A 26,366-nucleotide genomic window follows, 5' to 3' on the forward strand; every position below is an offset into this window, starting at 1 on the left:
GATTAAACTCTGTATACCTTCCAATATATGCAAGTTCGTGAAAACGAATGCAATTATACAGCTGTTGTTTTTAATGCCAAAAGGGGCTTCACTGTTTTCTTTAGAATAGGTGGTGAGGCTCAGTGGAAATTGTTTTATCCTAGCTCTAACTTAAAAGCTGGAACCATGAGACATGTAGATAGTCCTCGACTTATACAGTAATATTTCGTTTAGTTACCATTCAGTTACAATGGTACTGAAAAAAGTGACTTTCACATTACCATTGGAGCACCCCAGGGTCACACGAACAAAATTCAGATGCTTGGCAATGCAACTGACTCATATTTATGATGGTTGCAGTGTCCTGGGGTCATGTGATCGCCTTTTGTGACCTTCTGACAAGCAAAGTCTGTGGGGAAGCCAGATTCACCTAACAACCATGCTATTAACTTAACAATTGCAGTGTTTCAGTTAACAGCTGTAACAGGAAAGGTTCATAAAATGAGGCAAAACTCACAACTGCTGTCTCTCTTAGCAACAAAAATTTTGGGTTCAATTGTGGTCGTAAGTCAAGGACTACCTGTACATTTCCAGATCTTATTCTATTGCCTCAAACTCTCTGCCAACTCATTAACATTCCATTTTAGATAACTATATGCAATTAGTTTTAGGAGTTAGCCAGGTCCAGATGCTCAACAGTGTGGCAGGGTTCCAATAAAAGGGTACAAACAGTCTACCTTCTATTACATTCTCTTAAGATTTACATTTTGTCATACATTCATGTATGAAGTGTAATATATCCTAGAATAAGATCTGGCTGTAACAATTCTGACAGTCCCCAATAAGGATTAGTTACGGTATGTACTGCCTTCTGGTGGTCAATATAAACTGAAAACATCATGCAGGATATACACAATCTGAAAATAGAAATTTTTTTTTCCCCTCCACCAAGAGGGAGTGGAAGTCATGCCAAATGTTGCACACTAAGGCGTTGTAACATCTGTGTTTTTATCTCTTCTGTAGTCCAAACATACCCAGATCTTTTAACCATCCACCTTGGGTCTTGACTTCCAGCCCATTCACGCTCATGGTCTTGGTTGCCTTCCTCTGAACTTGCTCCAATTTGTCATTGTTCTTCTTAAACTTTGATGACTAGAACTGGACACATTATTCCAAGCAGTGTTTTGCCAGAACAGATAAGAGTAGAACAATTACTTCTTATGATTTGTACTTTGATCCTATTGATGCATAGTAAAAATAGCAAAATAGCATATTAAAATGTCGTTGATTAGTCTTTAAGGTATCATAGATCTTTTATCTGCTGAATACTATTTTGGTTTTAATGAAGTCAACACTACGTATAAGGTTTCATACCTAATGCATATCTTTCACTACACTAGAAGTATTTTCCAGGAATATTTAAATGTCTTCAAAGAAATTAAATGTGGTTGTAAGTTACATGTTTCAGAAGCTCAGTACTTTAAATCCTCCATGAGAAGCAATAGATAAAAGCATTCTTTGAGTTTTGTTATCTCATCTGTCACCTAGAAATTCATCTATATGAAAATGATACTAAACATTCTGGTTTGTCCTGCACAGCACAAAATGTTAATACTAAAGTCTTTGTTTTCTTTCTCCTAAAAAAAACATGCTAAAGACAATATATAACAGATTAAGGGCTGGCTTTAGGGGCAATGGACCCCCTTTTCTAACCATGGATCCACTTGATTTGAGAAAGATAGCACCTGAAAATGCCTGAGACTTGTCACTTTAATTTCTCAGAATATTTAAAATTAACATACCATGACTTTCAGCTGTTGTGAAATTGAAATAGAGCTTCATGATCCAGATTCATAATATAACTTCTCTAAAAAGCTGTTGGAACAGTGAGTCATTCTGGGATCTAATTGTTCCAACCAGGGTGCTGATGCCAGGCCTATGTTCCATTTTTTAATGTGGCATAAACAAGATGAATCTCAGGAAATTCAAATGAAACCAATTTGCATATTCATTTGATTCAAAAAGAAAATAGTCTGATTATATATCAGCCTTTTTAGCTTATATTATCCCCCAATTCTTCACCAATATCAAGATTCTTCCCACTGATATTATTAAGGGATGGGAAAATCAACACACCGGTTCCAGAGTTGGCATAGTTTTACTTTCTTTGAACCCGCCCATGTCTATACCCTCATTGTGCCACTAGTACTGCAGCACCACAGAAAATTGTTCAATGATCAATTAAATGCTGCTGTTGGACTCCTCTATAGATGATATAATTGTGGTCAAAACCTGTTGTGGTTATTAACATTTCACTGAGATTATTCATATGGTGCAGATTATTTTATTTATTTATTTATTTATTTATTTATTTATTTATTTAATTAAATTTCTATACCGCCCTATTCCCGAAGGACTCAGGGCGGTTTACAGGGCAGCATAAAATACAATATAAAAGATAATATAAAATTAAAATACATTAAATTAATTAAGCCCAATTAAAACAATATTTAAAAAGCTAAAATCCCTTCAGTTCAGGCCTGATAGATCGAAAAACCAGGTTTTCAGGTCCCGGCGAAATGAACGCAGATCGGGGGCGGTCCTGAGTTCCACGGGTAAATCATTCCAGAGGGCAGGCACGCCCACAGAGAACGCTCTTCCCCTAAGAATAACCCGCCGGCATTCCTTAACCAGTGGTATCCTGAGAAGGCCCTCCCTGTGGGAGCGCACAGGACGAAGGGAGCTTGATGCCGGCAGCAGGTGTTCCCTCAGATAACCCGGACCCAAGCCATTAAGGGCTTTATAGGTCATCACCAGCACCTTGAATCTCACCCGAAGGGCAACCGGGAGCCAATGCAGCTCGCGGAGTAGAGGTGTTACATGGGAGTATCGGGAAGCCCCCATCACAACTCGCGTGGCCGCATTCTGCACCAGTTGAAGCCTCCGAGTGGTCCTCAAGGGCAGCCCCATGTAGAGAGCGTTGCAGTAGTTCTCCCAGTCTATTTTTTCCTTTTGTCTCCCACGAGCTTTAATGTTCCTCTGATATATTGGCAGTTTTATTAAATGAATTCCTGCTATTCAGAGAGAAAGGAGAGACACTGCAGGTTTAGATGACATGGAAAACTAGGCTATAGATTAATGGAAATCTTGGGGTACACTGTGTGGTGGGGAGCTGAGGATAATACAGTTCAATTGTTGGGCATAGCATGTTATATAAACCTCATAGAGAAAAAGGAAATTCAGCTGAAATATCAAATATCTGGGGATGGTGAACGAGGGATACTGTAAATCTAAGCAGGTTTTTTGGTTTGCCAAAGAAATGTGGATAAAGTAGAGAGCTTTGGGTATGGAATTTTAATACAAATGTATAGGATACAGTAGAAGCATATACATGTCTCTTTGTGTGCATTTATAGTTATGTTTCATGACAATTAGAAGCTAATACAGGGAGGCAGAAAAATTCTTTAGAATTAATGTAATTAATTTGACCATATTAATTGAGAAAATGTTATCTTGAAGCTTCTCTATATTAGATAAGTACGAAGACAAGTGACTGAATCATCGTGAATTTGTAAAAATTTGGGACACTAACCTTGTCTGGGCTTTGTAATTAAGCAGGGTTGGACATACTGAATATTTGGATGGGAGATTTCCAGGGAGTACAAAGGTGTAAGTTAGACTGGGAAACTCAAACAGTGAACTATTCGGTATTGCTGCCAAAAGAACAGTGTATGTGCCTTGAAAAAGGTGCTACATTTTTAGCTACCTCCAGCCACTAGGAATGAATCTGCCTTAACTTGCTTGGATTCAAATCTTGAGTTAGAAAGATGCTGTTTCCAAAAGGCAACTAGACTTTCTTGAAAATCTCTATAGACATTGTGAATTAGAACCTGAGAACAATCTGCACCTTTTAGATCTAGAGGCAAAACACTTTAGTAGTTTTGTTTAAGAAACCATCTGTAGTTTTCATATTTTTGGGTGATCCTGTAGATAAACTTTCTTACATAACCCCAATATGTTGCTTGAAAAGCAAAAATGGTGTGGGTTGGTGGTGGGGCTGGGACTGGAGAAGAGAACAACATATGTTGGCTTTGTGGAAGAAGCAGTGAGATAAACAGTAACAAGACTGGTAACATTTCAAAACAAAAACACCGGTTGAACAATTTGTACTCAAGAATATCTGTGCAGAAATATATTTTGAGGCATTTCAAATGTTCCTTTCTTCATTAAGGAAAAAAAATTAATGTTATTTTCAAAATGTTTTCCTCCCACTTCAAGTACACTTTTGTCATCAAATGGACTTCTTAAGCCATGAGTTTACAATGGGAAGCAAAACACTGCATTTCAAAAAATATATAGCAATATATTTGGATACAGATGTTATTTTCTATGCTATAGCAAGATGATGTTGGAAAAGCCTTTAGCTTCCACCGTGACAAAGGAGACCAAAACTGCTTGCAGATGCAGTTTTTTAATTTTGTGTAAAAATATAAAGAGAATAATATTTATTTTATGATATATATTTACCAAAAGTAGAAAAGAGAGACTGATAAATGAATCTAGAGACCTAGGATAAACAAGTATAAGATGAAATAGCTGAGAACTGGTAAGATTTTACTGAGATGACCAAAACCTTTGCACACTCATTTATGTGTGTCTGTTTAGATCCAGGTGTTTCCCTCACACAGCCAATTCAAACCACATTTTGGATTCCTTTGTGTTTCGGTATAACTTGCAAATGTGTGATGGGCTGACAAAGCAAAAAATCTAAACAGAAACAAACGTGTTGTCAGAATCTTTCTCATTCTACACTACCTATTTCTGATGACATAAATGTATAAGTTGGTAACTGACTTTTTAAGAAAATAACTTTTAATATGAAAAGCAGAAATTCTAACCATGCAATTATTTGTTTCAAACATTTTCATCTGGATCATCAGTTGAAAATATAGTGTTTACAAAAATGGTAAGACAATGGACCTTAAAATTGAAAAAGCAACAATATATTCAGGCAGTAAAGGGGAAAGGGCTTGGGAAAGAAAAAATAAAAGGAAATACAATCTTTCTAACTTCCTAGCAAAGTCAAGTCAAGTGGAATCAAGGCACTCTGGGAAAGATGAATCCATTAACAATTAATCATGGGAACAGCTTGCCTCCAGAAGTTGTGGGTACTTCATCACTGGAGATTTTCAAGAAGAGGGGTGTCAAACTGGCAGCTCGTGGGCCAGATGCATCACGCGCAGGCCACGCCCACCCCAGCTCCGCAAAGGCAAAAAACCATCACGATATGTCACAATATGTCACGGGACGTGATCAAGTTTGACACCCGGTCTCCTACTTGAGCATGGAGTTGGATTAGAAGGGCCCCTCTAACTCTGTTCTTCTGTTCTGTTATTGCTTTACTGCAGAGCTTAGGTCTCAGGGAAAGATCATTGGTTCATGAGCCTGTTTGCTCTGCTGCTGGTTTGATGAAAATGTCTTTCCAATGACCCCAGAGCAGGGGTAGGCAACCTCGGCTCTTTTATGACTCATGGACTTCAACTCCCAGAATTCCTGAGTCAGCTAATTCTGGGAGTTGAAGTCCATGAGTCATAAAAGAGCCGAGGTTGCCTACCCCTGCCCCAGAGAATAGCAGTGCTAAAAAGGATATGAGGTTGGTGGGTTGTAAAAACTACAGATTTGCAAACTTGTTATGCTAGTTTATCTGTAAAGAAATTTTTAAAAAAACCAATGTCTTTTGTTACATTAATAACATTATTTTTCCCTAGCTTTAGCCATATTGGAAAGGATCATGCTGTTTCATTTTTTGAGTTTAGCAAATACTTCTCTTGTGTGTGTATATGTGTTTGAGTTCATTCTGAATTGCTTAGTAATTTTTCAGATTTCACAGTAAAATTGTGAAGTTATTCTCATCATGTACATAGACGTAACACAAAAAGACACATTTTCTTTTCTTGTAAATTGATTGTAGAATGGCCTGGACTAATGCATTCTATCCATGCCAGACAACTAAAAATTAATTGGTGCGTACTTAGTTGAGTAATGAAGGGTACCTAGTACGCCACCGAGTCAGATAATGAAACATCTGCAAGCAAACAACCAAGCTCAGTGAGCACCAAGGACTCCACAGTTCAACCCTGAGCTAAAGAGCAATAGATCTCTTTTATTGAATAGTGTTTGACTGAAGGTGATTGCTATGAGCTGCAAATCATGATAATGCTAACGTCACTGATGGGCCCCTATAAAAGATTGATGTATTCCAACCAGTAAGGGTTGACAGCCTCATTTGTTTAAATGGGGAGTTTGTAGATCTTTCACAAAATAGTTTGCCTTTTAGATAAACATTAAAAAAAATTGAATAAAAAGATGACAAGGCTTTATATCTTCCTGTCTGAAAACAAAAATCTGGAGTTTATAAACACCCTAAAAGGCAAGCTGCAACCGTGCAAGCTTTCATGTGAATAAGTTTATAATGCGAAATTTCCTTTTAAAACCAATAAACTAAATCTCTCTCTATAAGAAGGAGCTTATTGAGAAAAGGGGAATACAAGAAAACAATGGAAGATAACACTCACACAAGCACACTTCCAAATAAAATCAGTTGGATCAGCTGCTCACTTGCAAGTAACCTTGGGTTTTAGAATTAGTTCAGAGTTCATTGTAGAAAAGGTGATTGCTGGGAAATTAGCTTTGCTTGGGTTTTGCTAGGCAGTCCTTCCTCTACACCTCCCTTCTCTCTCTCTCTCTCTCTCTCTCTCTCTCTCTCTCTCTCTCTCTCTCTCTCTCTCTCTCTCTCTCTCTCTCTCTCTCTCTCTTTCTTGTTAGTTTTATATAATGCAGAAGATACAAGACAAGCAATGTCGTTAGGATTACATTTAGGATTAAATGTTTTCTGTTTCTCATGTCCTGGATCTAGCCAGAAAAAAAGAGAGTCAGGACAGCTGAACTTGGTGGAGCAGTGGGCTAATGCCTCCTTAAGTAACACCAGCTGCCTGCAATTAGTGCAGGTTCGCATCCCACCAGGCTCAAGGTTGACTCAGCCTTCCATCCTTCCGAGGTAGGTAAAATGAGGACCCAGATTGTTGGGGGCAATTAAGCTGACTTTGTAATAATGCCGCTTGGGGTGTGTGTGTGTGTGTGAAAGCCCTAATAAGCAGGCATATACATAGAATGAAGGCTACTGCTAAGCTTGTAAGCCGCCCTGAGTCTTCGGAGAAGGGCGGGATATAAATGGAATTAAAATAAATAAAAATAAATAATGACCCCTAGATTGAATGATAAAGGCAACAACTAATTTTCATCAGTTTTACCATTGAAGAAACATGAGAAAATTTTCAAGAAAATAAAAGATTTAATGGTGTTTTTGGCATGGGGCCAGCATGAAAACAGCAGGATTCTATTGTGTAGTAATTTTTTTAGAGCTTCTGTTTATAAGGAAGTTTGAGCATATAGGTTATTTTAAGATCTCTGTTATTTACTGATGTTTTGGCAGTCATTTGCAGATGGGCAATGTCTCAAGGATACAAACATGTTTTGCTAGAAATGAACCCATGTTCAATTTCTAATTAAGATAATCAAGTTAACTAGATTCATTAAACTGCATATCTCATTATCCTCAGTCATCACAATAGTTCAGGTAAAAGGAAATATAGTTCAGTATGCCTAGTGATCATGAGATTAGACAGGACAATTTTACAGCATAAGAATACCTGCACCTTTATATGCCACCAGTCTTTTCATTGCTGTTTTTCCTTCTATGTAATTCTTAGTTCTTAAGGTCCCCCTGATATGTTAGAAATCGGATAAGTCCTCACCACATTATTTGTTATAAATCCTAGAAGGGATTGTATTACGGAAACTACCAGGAACATAAATGATTTATTCTGCTACATACATTCCTGTTAACCTTTTTTGGTAGTTCTCCCAGAACTGACATTACTCACCCAATCTCTTTTTCTTTTGTGCTCACTAACCCCAAACACTGCATTTGCACCTGTATGTGTTCATTTTTCTTGCCCAGAACTTACTTTAATTTTCTCTGTTGTACATAGTAACAAACCAGGAGGGAAAGTAATTTAAAATCCAAGAGTTTCCTGGTACAGGACAGTCATGATAGGATGAACGTCCTGACGTCCTATAGTGACTAATTGTCACTTGGAGAGTTTTTAGCCTTTCTATCCAAACCTCACAGGGACGCGGTGGCTCAGTGGGTTAGGACGCTGAGCTTGTCGATCAGAAGGTTGGCAGTTTGGCGGGTCGAATCCCGAGTGCCGCGTAACAGAGTGAGCGCCTGTTACTCGTCCCAGCGTCTGCCAACCTAGCAGTTCGAAAGCACATAAAAATGCAAGTAGAAAAATAGGGACCACTACGGTGGGAAGGTAACAGCGTTCCGTGCGCCTTTGGTGTCTAGTCATGCCGGCCACATGACCACGGAGATGTCCTCGGACAAGCGCTGGCTCTTCGGCTTTGAAACGGAGATGAGCACCAGCCCCTAGAGTTGGAAACGACTAGCACGCATGTGCGGGGGAACCTATCCAAACCTCTCCCATGTTCAGCCCTATGAGAACTAAAAAACAAGGCGGCACTTTGATTTTTCCTATGCAAAGTCCATAAATACGGAAGTTAACAAACATTGCCCCACTGCTGAAACACAAGAGGCAGCTATGTAATCATGCAGTCTTGCCCATAGGAGAATTTTTAATGAGAAATTTATTTATTTTTATCCTGCCTTCATTACTTTTATAAATAACTGAAGATATGTAAGACTACTTCTTCCTCCTATTTTCCCCACCGGAACCACAGTGTGAGGCACGTTAGGCAGAGAGAGAAGGTGACAGGTCAGCCAGCTGTCTTTCATGCCTAAGATGGGACTAGAACTCACAGTATCACAGTTTCTAGCCTGATGCCTTAACCAGTAAACCAAACTGTTTGTCAATTGATGAGATATGCCGCAGATCTATCTCCATAAACCTAGTTTTGACAGGATTTGTTTTTACAGATTTCCTGCACTAAGGAAGGCAACTATTTGGGTGCTTAAGCATCCATCAGAGGTAGTTCTAACACCTTGAAGCAACTTCAAAGATGGGAGAAAGAAAGGAAAGAAGATTAAAACCAAAGACAGCATTTCAATGAATCTAAAGATTGTTAGAAGCCAAAGCAAGGAATGTAAATTTGTTTGACCAGGGTTAAAATAAAATACATACTAACCAAGTTATGGAACCCCTTTGCAGAACTTTTGCTGACAAAACATTAATGGCTTATGGATTTGCAAATGGATAAGGAATGGATAAAGGAAAGGAGAGATACTGTATATGCATGCAACCTTATAAGGAAAAAAGAAATAAACACTTTACTTGTAGTTCTTGTGATGAAAATCGGAAGTCACTTCTTTAATTATCATTTTTCTTTTTAACTGTTTCTCTCTCCTTTCTTTCTTTGCATTTTCCATTCTTTTCATTTTCTCTTTCTCTTCTGAATTTGGCTTGTGTTGCCATGTAGTATTTTCAAACTTTCAACAAAAACTATGATTAAGAAAAGATAATAAGCTGGTTCCACCCTTGACTAGTACTATAAGCAGTGCTTTTTTTGTAAAAGAAAAAGGTGCCGGAACTCACACATGTCATACAATCCACCTTGCCTACCCTACAAGGTTCCATCCAAAAAAGGTGCCGGAACTCCGTTCTGAGAGTTCTATGACAAAAAAAGCCCTGACTATAAGGGAATGGCAGTGTTGCCAGTGAGTGGCTGTGTCTCGAAGCCACTGTGTCTAGAAGTAATTGATGGAGTAAGGAAAATACAGTACCCCCTCTGGAGTAATAAAAACAGTAAAAAAATGGTGATATTGTTTTGCTAGAAATAATAGAGAAACTGTGTTATATTAACAGGTGATAAAAGTACTTGGTTTTCTTTCTCAGTGCAAATACACCTTCTGTGGAGTACAGGACTAAGGATACGTACCACAGGTTTAAAGTCTTCAAAAGACCATTAAACATCTAGCTATATGGGGACACTTCAGAACAGCACATTACAGCACTAGATTCAGGCACCAGTCTCTGTAGCTGTGAAGGGCAGTGCCCAGTGACTAAAGGGGAGAGATGTGTGCCCACAGCAACCTAAAGCAGTGATGGCGAACCTTTTAGAGACTGAGTGCCCCAAAACCGGCCCGGCCCCCTGCCCATCCCACCCCGTGCCCTGCCCGCCTACAGGGCCACCCACCACCTCCACAGCCCACCACAGCAGATCGCCCAGGCAGCCCTGCAGTTCCATGGCAGCCATGCCCTCTCCCTTCGCCCCGCAGCATCATCTCCACATGATGGGGCGTAAGGGCAGAGTCTTGTCCCTGCTGCTGGGCTGTCATGTCCTTGGCTGTGCTGCTCCATGAGGGCCGCACCCGGGGGTGACTCTCCTCTGGAGGGGGCTGCTGGTGAGGGTGGGGCCATGGGGGGACACGGGGCTGGGACGACGGTGCACGTGCCCACAGAGAGGGCTCTGAGTGCCACCTCTGGCACGCATGCCATAGGTTTGCCACCACTGACCTAAAGTAACCAGTGGGATCTGAGCAGATGACAACCATCACATGACGAACCACATCACCGACAAAGCATGCCAGATGATACCCATCAGAAAACATGTCAGTAGAAGAAAGTGGAGGTTAAAGATTATTTTAGTTGCCCTAGTTGTGGGCTGGCGATAATACAAGGATATGAAGATGTGACAGGAAAAAATGGTTATGCAGAGAAGTTTGTGCAGCAGATGGAGGATCTGAGGAAGTGCCTTTTAATCATGCTTTTTAAAAATCAACTCCATTTTTTAAGCTTCAGTAGTGACTTGTAAGCAATGGTCCCATCCTGAGTTTGGAAGCCTGAAGTACAGCTGAGAAAATTGGCAGAAAACAGCATGAGAAGTAACTTTTTCCATGAACTTCTTAAGTTTGTGGACATCCTCTTACTTACATCTCTGCAGGTCAAAGCATCATATAAGAGTTAGCAGTGTAGACATGTGATTCTTCTGATGAAATTATCACCCAGGTATTTTTTTCAAGTCAAAGAATAAGTCTTGTCTCTTCCACCTCCAGCTATTTTGACAAAGGTCCTGGTCCACAAAGCCACTTAGGTAGTGATATAACAATAGTATCATTCTCTTTTTTTATCCTAATCTAATATTCTAGCAAGCTGGAATCTGCCATGATGCTAAGTTCACTTCCAAGATTTAGACATGTTCCTGTGTTTAGCAGCTTTGACTAGATGTGGGGTTATCTAGGGGCCAGAACAGATTTTATTTGTCATATTTTTAATTGGAGATGCAAGGATTTGGAAATACTATCTTTTGAGAAGAAAGGACTTCAGAAATTTGTAACTGATATATATCACATTCTGAAGCAATTTTAAAATTAGGTCTACCAGATTTGTAATGCAAAACACTGGACAACCATTAGATGGCAGTGTAAGGCAATGATGGAACAAGAAGAAGAACTGCCACCAAAGCAACAGTAAAAAATAAATAAAAAAATCTGGGTCCAGGCCAGAATTGTAACCCAAGTAAGCAACTTAGACAGTTTTCTTGAAGATAATGGCAGAGATAGAGAGCATTCAGACTTGCAAGATTCTGTTACCTTAATTTTACAATAAATGTTGTAGAGCAGACATGTCAAACTCGCGATGTCACGTGACATTGCACAATGTATTGGGATGATTTTGCCATTGCCAGCAATGGGTTGGGCGCGGCTTACAGATGATGCGTCCGGCCTGCAGGCCAGCAGTTTGACAACCCTGTTGTAGAGTATTAACATGCATGATCTTGTTACTTAGTCTGGTCTACCTTGAAGGGCTGACCTAAACAGATACAAGAAAAATAATTCTGATTTCATCAAGTGATTCTATGAGATAAGGTGGCCCTTTAAAGATATCCACCTTCCTTCTGTACTACCCTGATAATGTATTTTTCTTCATTGTCAATGGATGAGGTAAGAGAAAGAGAAGGCATCTCCCATTACATCATGCAACTTGCCACTAGCTGATAGGTATGTGAGAGATTCTGTAGCAGACCCCCTCCACACTGTCCCATTGAACTCTCTGATCACATGATGCAATGGATGCACTGATCAAGCTCAGCTGACTATTCTCCAGAGGTCCTGAAGACAAGACAAGAACATATGGAAACCTATCAAGCAACAACCTATTAAGCTAGAATGAAGGAAAAATTGCCTGACAACAATACACTTCATTGAGCCATGCTCATAGCTGGGCCCACTTTGGAGCCTAGTTCTCCACTGGAACAACTTTCCAGTGTTGGAGCTAGACTCCTGTAATCTTGCTCTGCTCTTTGTAACTTAGACTGTTTTGTAGAACTCTTTGGCATTTGAATCCTAGACTGACACCGATCACTCTTACTTCTCTGCTGTTGCCTCGTCTCACATTTCCTAGACTGGCTGACCAATTTCTAGTCCCATTTCTTGTCTCTTATGGCTGCAACTATGAACTCAGTTCTGTGGCTCCCAAATCCCTGAGCTCTTGGTTTCAATCTGTACCAACATAGCTAGCATTGTGCCCAGGCAAGCTCTCTCTTCCCCTGTTTTCTCCTGGAAAGTTTGATTGCTCAGCTGAACATTTTAACTGCTGCATACTTGTTTGAGTTACAGCACCATGATTAAACCAGAGAAACTTGCTACTGCATGAGCACTCAGTCTAGAACAGGGCATCCTGTCGTTGTTCTGTACAAAGGAATATGCTGTTAGTTCTTTCTTCCTCTTATTTCCTCCTTCCTTCTGATCATCTTTCCTCCATTTCATAAAGCTGGATTAGTGAGTCACTGTATTTGAAGAATATGGCTCTTCCTTTGTATAATCAAGGACATTTCTCCTTGGATGTCCTGAGACTATCCAACACATCAAAATTATCTAGGGAGTCAACCCACCTTCCAATTAAACTGTGATACAATTATAAAAGTACAGTCCGGTTTTTACCAGTTATGCCTTTGTTTGGAAGGATCACAATGGAGAGGCTTTTCGTGGAGAAAGGAAAGCTAATTTCCATTCATGGAGTTAATTTATCAGATGCTTTCGGAAATGCTGTTGTGCCATACCCATACTGGCGTGCTTGTTACAAACATGCATAAGGGAATTGTGAGTTCCTGCTTCTGTGAATGTATTTATTTCAGCTATAGACCCCTTTGTACTTTGTTGAGTATACTACTACTCTGAATTTTTTTCAGGAATACAAGTCTAGAGAAAGTTTAGTTTAGTTTAGTTTATTAATATTTCTATACCGCCCTTCTCCCGAAGGACTCAGGGCGGTGTACAGGGCAAGAATAAAACATAAAGTTACAAAAATTAAAAAGTTATTAAATACATGCCCATAAAAAACAATAAATACATTAATAAAACCCCCAATAAAATGATAATAAAAACCCCAGCAATCCCACCCTCAGGCCAGGCCGGCTTGTTCGAACAGGTATGTTTTCAGATCGCGGCGAAAGGAGCGAAGATCCGGCGCCGTCCGGAGCTCAACCGGTAACTGGTTCCATAGCTCCGGAGCGCCCACAGAGAAAGATCTCCCCCTGGGGGCCACCAGTCTACATTCTCTGACCGGTGGCACCCTGAGGAGTCCCTCTCTGTGGGAACGCACAGGGCGAAGGGAAGTTGACGCCGGCAGCAGAGATGCTCATTGTTAGAAATCTATAGACCAAGATAATAGGAGCCAAACACAACTCTCAAGAAAGTGTAAGAGTAATAGAAGAGGAGGGTATGTGCTGGAAAATTGGGAAAAGATATCTGAAAGCACAGAGGTGCAAACGACACCAAGCTGGCAGGAATAGCCAACACTCCAGAAGATAGGCTTAAGATACAGGAGGATCTGGACAGACTCGAACACTGGGCACTATCTAACAAAATGAAATTCAATGGTGAAAAAAGTAAGGTTCTACATTTAGGCAGGAAAAACCAAATGCACAGGTATAGTATAGGTGGTACCTTGCTCAATAGTAGTAACTGTGAGAGGGATCTCGGAGTCTTAGTAGACAAACACTTCAATATGAGCCAGCAGTGTGCTGCAGCTGCCAAAAAAGCCAACACAGTGCTAGGCTGCATTAACAGAGGGATAGAATCAAGATCAAGTGAAGTACTAATACCACTTTACAATGCTTTGGTAAGGCCACACCTGGAATACTGCATCCAGTTTTGGTCACCACGATGTAAAAAAGATGTTGAGACTCTAGAAAGGGTACAGAGAAGAGCAACAAAGATGATTGGGGGACTGGAGGCTAAAACATATAGGGAACGGTTGCTGGAATTGGGTATGTGTAGTTTAATGTAGAGAAGGGTGAGGGGTGACATGATAGCAGTGATCCAATATCTCAGGGGCTGCCACAAAGAAGAGGGAGCCAAGCTATTCTCCAAAGCACCTGAAAGCAGGACAAGAAGCAACGGATGGAAACTAGTCAAGGAGAGAAGCAACCTAGAACTAAGGAGAAACTTCCTGACAGTTAGAACAATTAACGAGTGGAACAACCTGCCTCCAGAGGTGGTGAATGCTCCAACACTGGAGGTTTTTAAAAAGAGACTTTGCCTGAAATGGTATAAGGTTTCCTGCCTGAGCAGGGGGTTGGACTAGATGACCTCCAAGGTCCCTTCCAACTTTATTATTATTATTATTATTATTATTATTATTATTATTATTATTATTATTATTATTATTATTATTATTATTATTATGTGGTTTATAATGGGCAAGCCAATCCTTTTGGTAGTCAGACTGTATGCTTTATAGGAATGTAAAGGTAAATGTCAAAACTTTAAATTATACACAGTAAGCAACGAACATCCAATGCACATATTTCAATATTGGCATTATACATCCCCTGTACCTTTCATAGATTCTGTCTACAATATTTCATACCAGTTAAAACATTGGGACATTTTTCAAGGGTAGCTCCAAGTAGAGCGCATTGCATTAAACTAGTTGGGATGTACCTAAGATGTGGATTGCTATTTCTAAATCTTATTGGCTCAGGATTTATCTTAGCTGGTGTATTAAATGTAATTTTGCAAAAGTGTTGCTTGCCATAGTTGCCCCTATGAATTTAGTTTCAGTCAAAGATCAAAGAGTGCCCATGCTGTGAACCTGCTTTTTAAAAAAAATTAAAATAATGGAATGCAATCCTGTCTAAACCAGGTTGTAGTTCAATCCCCTAGCCTAGTTTCCTATTTACAAAGGACATTTCCGTCTTGTTTTTAATTTCATACAGTATTTTCCCCCCTACATTGTTCTCCAAGACTTGCATGTTCTCCTTGCATCCAAGGCAAGGAGCAGTAGAACTGGGTGTCATCAGCATATTCAAAATTCCCATTTACCTTCTCCAGCAGTTTCATGTAGAGGTTGAACATCATAGAGACAAAATGGAGCCTGTAGAGCACACAGCTCAATAGCCTAAAAAAGGATAATGTCCCAGAATCACCTTCTAGATGCACCCCAGTAGGAAACACCAGAGCGTCTATAAGATAGTATCAGAAGACCCATTCTTGCTGGGCCATCCAGGAGACTACTGTGGTTAGTGGCTTCAAAAGCTTTCAAGAGTTCAAGTAGAATTAGCAGGATTGTATTCACTCTAAATTCTGAGTAAGTTCTCCACTGAAGTAAGAAAAATGTCCTCAGTATTATATCCCAGCCTAAAAGACTGAAATACGCCCAGAGAATTAATTACCTATGACTGAAAGCCTTTCTCAGGGCACCACCTAAAATCTCTATACCAATTTGTTCAGCTCCAAGTTAATAGCTGTCTTGGGTCATGATATGCCAGGGTTATCTGTGGAAGAGAGCCATGTGTAGATTTAACACAAACATATTGTACCTGCACTAGAACATAGCTATCACTTTTAAGATCTTAAAATAAACAAAAGATGCTGTGGTTGAATTTCTATGAATAAGATGAAAGCAGCACAGCAAGTACTATGTAACAATTCCATTTTAATTCAAAGCTATGAAGTTCACATACACTTAAAACTACAGTACGTATTTGTTATAGTACAGGTAGTCCTCGATTTACGACTACAGTCGAGGCCAAAATTTTTGTTGATAAGTGAGAAATTTGTTAAGTGAATTTTGCCACACTTTATGAATTTTCTTGCCACGTTTGTTAAGTGAATCACTACAGTTGTTAATTTAGTAGCACGGTTATTAAGTGAATCTGCATTCCCCATTGACTTTGCTCATCAGAAGGTCACAAAAGGTGATCCCATGACCCCAAGACACTGTAGCCGTCGTAAATATGAATCAATTATCAAGCATCTGAATTTTAATCCCATGACCTTGGGGATACTGCAATCGTCGTAAGTGTGAAAAATGGTCATAATTCCCTTTTTCCAGTGCCATTGTAACTTCGAACAGTCATTAAATTAACTGTTTTAAGTCGAGGACTATCTGTATTTATTTGTTTTTTTAAAAAATACTGGTTGAATCAAGTCTTTTGATTTTCCTTTTTCAGGGACAGGCTTAAAGTTTGGGTATACAATGCTAAGTACCGTATCAGGAAAAGAAGTGCCTGAAAAGAAATACTGGCTAAAAAAACTGGAAATCTAACTACATATTCATGCTTCATGGGTTGGATTTTTCCTCTCCCATTCCTCTTATTTTTTTCACTTATCCCACAAATTCAGGAATAAAGACAATACAGGAAAAAATGCAGGGTTTTGTTTTGGTTTTTGTGCTATTTGTTTACCCGTTCCAATTGTGGAGGCAAAATACAGAATGAAAGAAAAGGAGAACTGAAGGGTAATGAAATAAAGCAGGATTTTTCAAACTGGGCACGTTTAAGATATGTAGTTTCCAAATCCCAGAATACCCCAGCCAATATGGTGGTGGAGGAATTCTGGGAATTGAGGCTAACACATCTTAAAAGATTCTGAAGTTAAGAAACACTGACTTAAATCACTAATCCCCTATATGAGCCACATCTTAAAGTTGCCAATCTTTTTTTGAAAAAACCACTGAGTTACATTCAGTGTTTGATGAACACTGAATTTCAAATTCAAATTTAAAATGCAATGGTAAGAAAAGTAAAAGGGGCGCGGTGGCTCAGTGGGTTAGGACGCTGATCTTGTCGATCAGGTGGTCGGCAGTTTGGTGGGTCAAATCCTGAGTGCCGCGTAGCAGAGTGAGCACCTGTTACTCGTCCCAGCTTCTGCCAACCTAGCAGTTCGAAAGCACGTAAAAATGCAAGTAGAAAAATAGGGACCACTACGGTGGGAAGGTAACAGCGTTCCGTGCGCCTTTGGCGTCTAGTCATGCCAGCCACATGACCACGGAGACGTCCTCGGACAAACGCTGGCTCTTCGGCTTTGAAACGGAGATGAGCACTGGCCCCTAGAGTTGGAAACGACTAGCACGCATGTGCGGGGGAACCTTTACCTTTACTAAGAAAAGTAAGGTTTTACAGTTAGGTAAGAAAAACAAGATGTACAGGTAGACAATAGGTCAGCGGCCCCCCAACAGTGAATGGTTTTGGTGAAAACTATTTTTCCATGGACAGGTGGTGCAGCAGGAGCAGAGAATAGTTTCACACGCTACCTAGATCCCATGCATGCACAGATGAAGCTTTGCTCACTTGCACAGCCCGGTTCTTGAATTAATGGCTTTGTACATTGAACCCACATAATACTAAGTCATAACATACAAGCCAACCAGTTGTATGATTGGCTTGGTTTTGGCTTGGCTTGAAATCTGAACAGAATCAGTGAAGCTATAGTTTAAGGACAGCAAGCCATTATTTAAAAACATAGTTTGCTGTTGGTTAAGGTTATTGCTTGCAGTTGTGATACAGTATCATTACTTAATGGTTTTCTGGTTTATTCCCAAGGTCTGCACATTTTGTTTTTCATTCCTGATTATTTTTATGATATACAAATATAATAATAATTTATTTAAATTCAAGGTTGTGTTGAAATCTGCAGAGCCCCAAGGCAAGAGCAGCTAAAAAAGAAGTTGGAAAATAATTCATAGTATTTAGCTTCACTGCAAGACCAACTGTCTTGTTTGGAGTTGCTCAGCAAACCATGTTTAAAAGACATTGTAGTTTAATAATGATATGCGAATACAGTCTGATTTTCTTGTACTTTTATTCTGCCATTGCAGTAAATGATATTTTGTGTGACGTGCATTGTATATTTCTATCACATACAGCACTGTTGACAAATTTATTATATCATGATGGTTTTTTCCCTGAAATCATAACCCACATTATATGAAATACTGGAAGAAGGTAAAGGTAAAAAGAATTAATCTAGTATTCTTTCTGCTGTTTTCTAGGAAATTATATTCAGTTCCATGCGTAAAAAAAGATTTTCAGAAACCATAAACAATGGGGAACTCATTTGATAAAATGGCATATCCTGTAACACTATAAGTTATACATTTTGCTTCTTCATCATTAATTCCACTTTTCTATCATTTTGACCTTCATTTAAAAAGGCTTCTCAAATGATAGTTTATCCTTGTTACAACATAGACAAAATCCTTGGCTTCTGAAGTGGTCTTACCGTAAAGAAACAAAGAAGGGACAATCCCTTTAGATATGATAATGTGCATTATTTTGCTAAGTCTGAACAGCATACTGCCTTCTTCTTCTATTGCTATAGCAACAGACATCTGTGAGCAATAGCTCTTTTAGTTGTCAGTAAAAGTATTTTAATGACAAAAGTCTCTGTAAAACGTAGTCCAAGGGCAGGCAGAAGGGAAAGTTCACACCTCAAGTGTTCAAAAGAAAAAGAAAAAATTCTCCACTTTCCTTATGCAGTAATTGCCATGTTCTGCAGTTGTTAGCTATAATTCCATAATAAAAAGTTGTACCTTCTATTCAAATCTGACATTTCCTTCACTTCTGAGCCGCTGGGAAAGGGACTGTTTTGTTTCTTGCCTATGTCTAAAGGCAGCTTTCTCTTCTCTTCTCTTGAAAGGAACTGGAGGGAAAAGCTGGCATGGGAAAGAGAGGGCAAGTGCAGGATGGATAGAGTCTCTGGTCTTCAGATGATGATGCTTGTTAGAGATGCTACCACCTGTCAGCCTCTTGCCTCACCACCAAATTAGCAGTAGAAGTAAGACTATATGAAGCCCCAAGTGTTCCTGGCTGTCTTGGCAGTTCTGACTCTAACCACAAAGTACTATGCTGCTTATTGACAATGTCATGAATGGAAACATCATCAACAATGCAGTGATATTGCTCTGTGTGCCCCACTCATTCCACTACCAAACTGATTGTGTAAATTATACAGTTAGGAAGTGTCTATTTCACACACATCCCTTTTTTTTTGAGGAGGCCTGTCTAAAATTATCCATCTTCAGAGAAGCTTTGGGATGTCCAGCCCAAGCCTTTGTAACTGGATGAAACAGTCCCATTTCTCACCGCCATTTCACAACCCAAGTTGTGGTTATTTTCCTAGAAGGCTAGCTAGTGAGCTATACCTAATGATTTGCTTGCAAAGTTGTGGGGGGAGCAATATATGGTTTATTAGAGGATTTTGCATGGCCTGCCCTCTGTCCTCTGACGCACTGTTGCACCCTGTACTCCATCATGCATTTTGCCTTATGATTCTCTCCCTGAGAACAGCAATAACCAGCCACTAACTTAGAAATTTTACTCTGCAGGTGTCCTCACAATTGATACACTGTGATGGAGTCAGCGTCTCATTGCATAAGTCCATCTGGGAACTATCCCAAAGCAGAGCCTTAAGAGTTGCCAGAAGGGTTCAGGTTGTTTGCTGTAGATGCAAAGAAGTGAGGGCTCTGGGAATTGGATCAGAGTGGCAACAGGTGGTCCCTTGGGAGGGTAGCCATGTTTTGAGATAAAGGGTCCCCTAAAGCATTTGGTAGGTTATTCTATGTTGAGATGCCTAAACAAATGAAATTCAGCTTTTGTTTGCTCCTCAAACCTCTGCCATGTAACCCTATTTATTCAAGAGCACAATGGATGAAGATTATATCCTGCTTTTATTATTCCATCAAGGATCGTTATTTAAGGTTTTGCTCCTAGATAATTTCTGATTTGCTGGGTAAATTCAGGACATTAGAAATGGGGCATTCTCCGTGATTGAGCAAATACAACAGTCTACCTTCTATAAAACTGAGGATAGCACTCAAGAAGATGGGGAAAACAGTCAATTACCTCGATATTCTTGCTTCAATTACTGTGTCCTTTGTACAATGAACTTTCAGCATGAGAGTTTATTTAAGGGGGTAACAAGTACTTATTTTAATCACACTGAATTCTGTGTTTGTGACTGTTGCCTTTTTCCCCTTTAACTGTAAGTTCCCTTTTCCCAGTATGCTAAGCTTGTCATGTCTGGCTGCAAAGATCCAGATGATCACAAGATATTGGAAATAAGTTATGTAAAGCGGTTTGGGACTCTTGTGAGCAGCTCTTCACTTTGTGATTATCCCATCATTAGTACAGGTCAGCTACCACACCTTGAGTGCAAGAAGCAATGATGTCATGTGCTACCTTCTCTCTCCCAATCTCAAATGTGCCCCCCACCCATGCTTGAAGCTCTAGTTTCCATCCTAACCCATCTTAAACTCTTTTTGAGTGAAAGATATGTTTCTGTCCCTTCCAATCTAACAACAGTCCCAGTTCTAATTGACCTTGTGGTTGATCACAATGATGGCCTATTAAGTCAATGAACTTTTCTTAGCCCACGGTTTTTCCTTGGTCTTAAAAAGAACTTCAGTCCTTAAATCAACCAGTGAGCACCCTTTGGGTTTCTATATTCACCCTGCCCACAGGGCTTCATAGCTGCTACTTCTTTCTGCATGGTAAATCTTTCAGTTGCAATGTAGCAGTGGGTGGGAGGAAGCTACAATGTTACAAGTGCTATTGTGCTTCTATGAAGCTGAGCCCTCAATTCTTCCTTGCTACAAAGTTTCCATGGACCGCATTGGGTACATAATAGCAAAAAAAAAAAAGTCCTATTCCTAATCACTAATCATAATAGAGCTAGAAGGGACCTTGGAGGTCTTCTAGGCCAGGGGTAGGCAACCTCGGCTCTTTTATGACTCATGGACTTCAACTCCCAGAATTCCTGAGTCAGCATAGCTGACTCAGGAGTTCTGGGAGTTGAAGTCCATGAGTCATAAAAGAGCCGAGGTTGCCTACCCCTGTTCTAGTCCAACCCTTTGGTCAAGCAGACGACCTATACCATTTCAGACAAGTGGCTGTCCATTCTTTTCTCAAAAACCTCCAGTGATGAAGCACCCACAATGTCTGAAGGTCAGCTGTTTCACTGGTTAATTGTCCTCACTGTTAGGAAGTTTCTCCTTAATTCGAGGTTGCTTCTCTCCTTGATTAGCTTCCATCCATTGTTTCTTGTCTTGCCTTCTAGTGCTTTGGAAAATGAGTTGACCCCCTCTTCTTTGTGGCAGCCCCTCAAATGCTGTAATATTGCTATCATGTCTCCCCTAGTCCTTCTTTTCTCTAGACTGGCCACACCCAATTCCTGTAACCGTTCTCTATACGTAATTGTCTCTCCTGTGACCCAAAAGGAGTTTGGGAAAAAATTCAGAAGCCAGGCTGTGATATTTGGCTTTATTGGTTTAATGAGGAAGTTCTTACTAAAGCCTAACCCATGTGCAACACTACACTATTACATACTGAGCTCTTTTATTTCAGGATTAGTGTGTGGTTTGTTAAGTCTTGTATTTGTGAGCTTAAGATCCAAAGTATTTGTGATTGCAGAGCTGGACTACTAGGAGAAATCACCAGTTGAGAATTTCAGGAGGGTTCATTCTAACTTGCATCAAACTATGAAGATTATTTTTCACTAAGAAATCCTTGGAAGATGGGTTTGCCTCCCATTGACTAACAGGGCAACATCTTCTTTACTCCAGAAGGGCCAACCAGGTTTTCATCTACCTGAAGAAGATGAAGAAGTGGCTTCCCCAAACGGGCAGGTTACCTCCCGCATCCATTTTCTCTAACCATGACCATCTTGCTGTACTGAAATCACAGCTTTCAAAATTCCCAGTATGCTAGATGGAACTTTGCTCTCAGGAGCTCTAGAAGTCACTACACTGGAGAAGGTGATTCATGGATGGTAAATATGTCCCAATTCCCCAGGCTCTCTAATCCCGCATCCCATATGATGGCTGTAAAAGAACTGTTCACCGCCCTTCTTTCCCTACCAGATGACACTTATTTGCTACTTCCTGCTAGCTAGCCTTTTCAGGCTACAGCCACCAGTTCCTCTTGTAGAAAAAACAAATCTTGTTTTGCTTTGACCAGAATATAAATTTACCTGCAGTGGTACCAGACACCACGCTATCATTTTATAATTGTTCTATTACATCATGTGGACTTCACAGTATTATCTTGGAGATGAAGAGTGCTAACCAAAGGAGAATTTGGCTTGTTTGGATTGCAGTATTTCTGTCTGGCTAGAACATCTTGGAACAAAGAAGCTGTTAAGTATATAAAAAAGCCCTACTGACTCATATTTTTAGAGTACATAACAGCTACTATAATGTTCTGTAACAACAGCATTTATACTGAAGGAAGTGGAAAAAATGACATGGAGTGGCATATGAATGTTTTTTAACTAAAATGCCACCGCATTTTGTTTAATCAAAACTCATTGTTCAGTTAAGGACCACTCATTTGAGATGAGTTTGGTTGACTAGGTAGTATAAATAGGTGTTAGAAATAAAACCTATTCAACTGTGTCAGATTTTACTTTTGAGCAGATTTTCATAGGAATCATGCTGTAAGATCACTTGCACCAACTTTGCCAGAACCCTAGACCTTATTTTATTTTACGCTTTAAGATAAAATGCTGTTTAAGTACCTGTTTTACCTTTACTGTCTTTCATAAAAGAGTTACATTTGGCTCAAGAATCACAAAGCAATATACTGAACATATTTTTTCAGGAGTATCTCTATCAAAACATGACCAAGTGACTTCATTGGATTGACCCTGGCTGGCAAACCAAAGGAAGAGCCACATGGGAATTGCGTAGCTTCATTTTAAAATTAAAGCTGTAACCGGTGTTGACCTGTTTCCTGGGACTAAGAACACACCTCCTCTTTCTGGAGAAGGGAAAAAAAACGCTTCCTAGACAAGTTTAGCTATCAATCTCCCTGCAAAGACCTCTAGTTTTCAAGGCCTTTAATAATTTGTTTCAGGACTTACAATCACTATCAATCACAATATTCTTAAATGCTTTCTCCCTTTCCCACAAACGTATTTTGGATAGGTGATTTATCATTAAGGCCTTTAGGAAAACCAACTAGCCTTCTTTGCTCTCTCCCATCTCTGCACAATTTAGAAGGTCATTCACATTCACTGAACAAAAGAATATTTTCTAAGTTTTTTAAGGTTGTTGAGATAAAAAAATAAGAGTTAGTAAAAAAGGAAGATGAGGAAGGGGTTTAAGAAAGGGACATGTTGTACTGATTTTGAGTACCCTCAAGTATGGAAGTGCAGCTTCCCTAAAGGCTTAGATACTGATAGTTAATTCATTCATTTGGCTTAGGTTTTAAACATTTTAATTAATTAAAAAATTCACTGTAGAAAAATAAACTAATAAAAAAGGTAATCCTTTATGATTACCTTGAATTAAATAACTCTGTATTTTACTTGCTTAATGCTGAACTTATTTCCTATAGTTAGTAGTAGACATATTCTGCAGGCTTCAACAGAACTGATATATCCTAACTAGGATTTTTCTAACTCAGGTGTTCACATTTTGCTATTTATATACAGTAACTAATGTTAAATTATTCTGGCAATTTTTTTTTTGCTGGCTCACGGACTGGGGAGAAGCATGCAGTCCTAAAGCACCTAAAAGGCAAGATTTTCTGATACGTGATTTGTGGTATAATACCTTATTTATATATGTTGCCCTGGAACCATCCCATATTAAAAGAAAAGTATGTTTCCCATAGGTTTTTGTCTAAAGTGCCTGGCTAATGGCCATGTTGGCTGATTTACTGGGAATTAAAATTCAAAATATTGGATGGCTACCATTCAATATACATACATTTTCTCTGTAATAGAAAATATTGTCCTAAAATAATGCTTTGTGACTGATGCTGAGAATGGCAGATGGGAATACATGATCTGAGTTAAACTAACATTTAGTTTGGGTAGACAAAATATTTAAATTTCTTCTGTCCCTTGTCCAGAATGTTTTGTTTTGTTTTGCTCTTGGCAGAGATACCACTTGGCACCCATGATCTGTACTGGAGTAAATGTTTCCTAAGACACTGCTGGGAATTTTTGAAGAATTGCCTGTGATGCGTGTGGGCAGTTTATTTAATGGATGTTGCCAGGAACATCCTGTGACATGCAGGGACCTGCAGTGGATGACACAGGAAATGAATGATGTTCCAGAATTTTTTTTTGAAAAAAAAGAGACTCACATGCAATTGCTTTAGGTATTATTCGATAGTGATGTAAGAATTGGTGAATCTCCACAACTGATATAGGTGCTATAATTTTGTTGTGTTTATTGCATTCTCCAGCTTAGTATTTTTCAGATGCATTGGGACTGCAGCAGTTCCCAGAAGTCTCTAGCCAACAATCTTGGTAGCTATGGAATTCTCGGTGCTGTCATCCTACCCAACCACCTGGAAGAAGCCAGTTTGGGGAAGCACACTCGGGTCTCAAACCCTGGCTGTCAACTTTCCAACTGACAAGCTCAGCATCTTTCACCACTGCCATCACATCCCCTTTCCTTTATGTACTCATGATGATCATTTATTGCTAAAATGTTTGTTGAAATGAGACAGAAGAACGAGTGAAATAATGTATAATAAAATGGGCTAAAAGCTTTGGTTATAATATACAAATGGATCAGTGGAAAAAATTTGTGGCTGAAAGGTCTGAAATTTACTTTATGTTCTAACCTTAAAGACAATTTATGTAACATTACGCATTGTTCATTTCTGTTACCAGAGAAACAGAAACAGACTCTAGAATACATAAAGATACTTTAAATTTTTGCTGGAAATGCAAAGAACACAAAGTGATATTTTTCCATGCTGGAAATGCAAAGAACATGAAGGCATGTTTTACCATGTTTGGTGGACATGCAAAAAAGCTAGACAAATTTGAATACAAATGCATAGCTTAATTCAGAGAATTTTAAAGGTTAAAGTATATCTGAAACCAGACTTTTCTTTTGTGACTAATGGACAGGGAAAAAAGGCATGGTACTTTGTTTTTATATATGGATGACTGCAACAAGACTATTATAGCTCAAAAGTGGGAAGATTTGATATTACTACAATGGAGGATGAAGATGGCGGAACTTGCAGAGATGATTAAATTAATTTTAAAATGGATTTTTAACTTTTATTTGCTGTTACATATGATCGAGATCAGTATATGTCAACAAGTGCTCCCGAAGCAGATTATGAAAGCCCTGCATGGTATACAACAACTTTGAGAAAAGACTATATCACCTTTTGGTTCCTGTTTAATACATACCTAATTCAACCACAATGCAATATCAAAACCAGGATAGTTTACATCGGGGAGCTCATAGATTAGGTTGCAGAATAGTTCCTTTTTGCTTAGGTGCATTCTCTTGTGCAAATCCAAACATGTCGGGGGTGGGTGGGTGGGAATCCGATGGAGTCGGTACTGGGACGCCCCTAACTTCCCGATTTCAAGGCACAAAGGTCGGCTGTCTTAACGGAGACGGACGCGTTAAGACAGGGATCTTCAAACTCGGCCCTTTTATGACTCATGGACTTCAACTCCCAGAGTTCCTCAGCCAACATGCCTGGCTGAGGAATTCTGGGAGTTGAAGTCCACGGGATATAAAAGGGCCGAGTTTGAAGACCCCTGCGTTAAGAGATAAGACGTCTAATGAGGCAACTCCATCCGATTGGGGAACAGCACGTGTAAACGAAGGAGCGGGGGGGGGGCAGTTAAGCGTCCGATGATTGACAGCAGAGGCGGAGCCCTCCGAGTGACTCCGATGACGTAGCCGGCCGTGAGAAAGAAGCGGCGGGGGCGGGGCGATTGACAACAGGGGCGTGGCATTAGCAGCATGGCGGCCTCCGCAGGCGCTGCGGCACTGGGTCGAAGTTCGCGCGCGGCTCTTTCACCTTGGGCGCTGCGGGTCCCACGCGCCGAGCGCGGGCGGCTGCTGAGCCCCGTCAGCCTCGGAGGGCGCGCCCCGGCCGCCCTGGCTGCTTCTCACCAGCCGAGTGCGGGAGGAGAGGAGCGCTACTGCCTGGATTTGCTGCGGTGAGGCTAGCGGCTGCTTCTTCGGGGTCGGGCCTGGGCTGGATTGGACAGGATAACCAGGGCAACCCCTCTGCGGGGTGTGGTTTGGCACCTCCCAGCCTATTTGTTTTGCATATCTTCAGATAATGTGACGTAGAGGCTCGGAATCTGCTTC

The 26,366-nt window shown here is 40.0% G+C and overlaps 1 protein-coding gene across 6 annotated transcripts in view; it reads left to right on the top strand.

Annotated features, from left to right (window-relative positions):
- The window catches only part of NDUFAF6 (NADH:ubiquinone oxidoreductase complex assembly factor 6), a 310,512-nt gene that overhangs the window by 67,215 nt on the left and 216,931 nt on the right, over positions 1 to 26,366 (top strand). For 4 of the 6 annotated variants that reach the window (XR_014025816.1, XR_014025817.1, XM_081322726.1 and 1 more), the window contains exon 1: positions 25,879 to 26,212. The exons of 1 other annotated variant lie outside the window; for it this stretch is intronic. Coding sequence is in view for 2 of the 5 variants with exons in the window: in XM_081322726.1 (XP_081178852.1) it covers positions 26,013 to 26,212 (200 nt within the window). In the remaining 3 variants the exon portion in view is untranslated. Of the gene's footprint in view, positions 1 to 25,878; positions 26,213 to 26,366 lie in introns of those variants that run through there. One more of the 6 variants, XM_081322728.1, reaches the window with a different exon arrangement.

The sequence above is a fragment of the Vipera berus genome (genome assembly GCF_964194415.1).
Source record: "Vipera berus genome assembly, chromosome: 3".
Classification (NCBI taxonomy): domain Eukaryota; kingdom Metazoa; phylum Chordata; class Lepidosauria; order Squamata; family Viperidae; genus Vipera; species Vipera berus.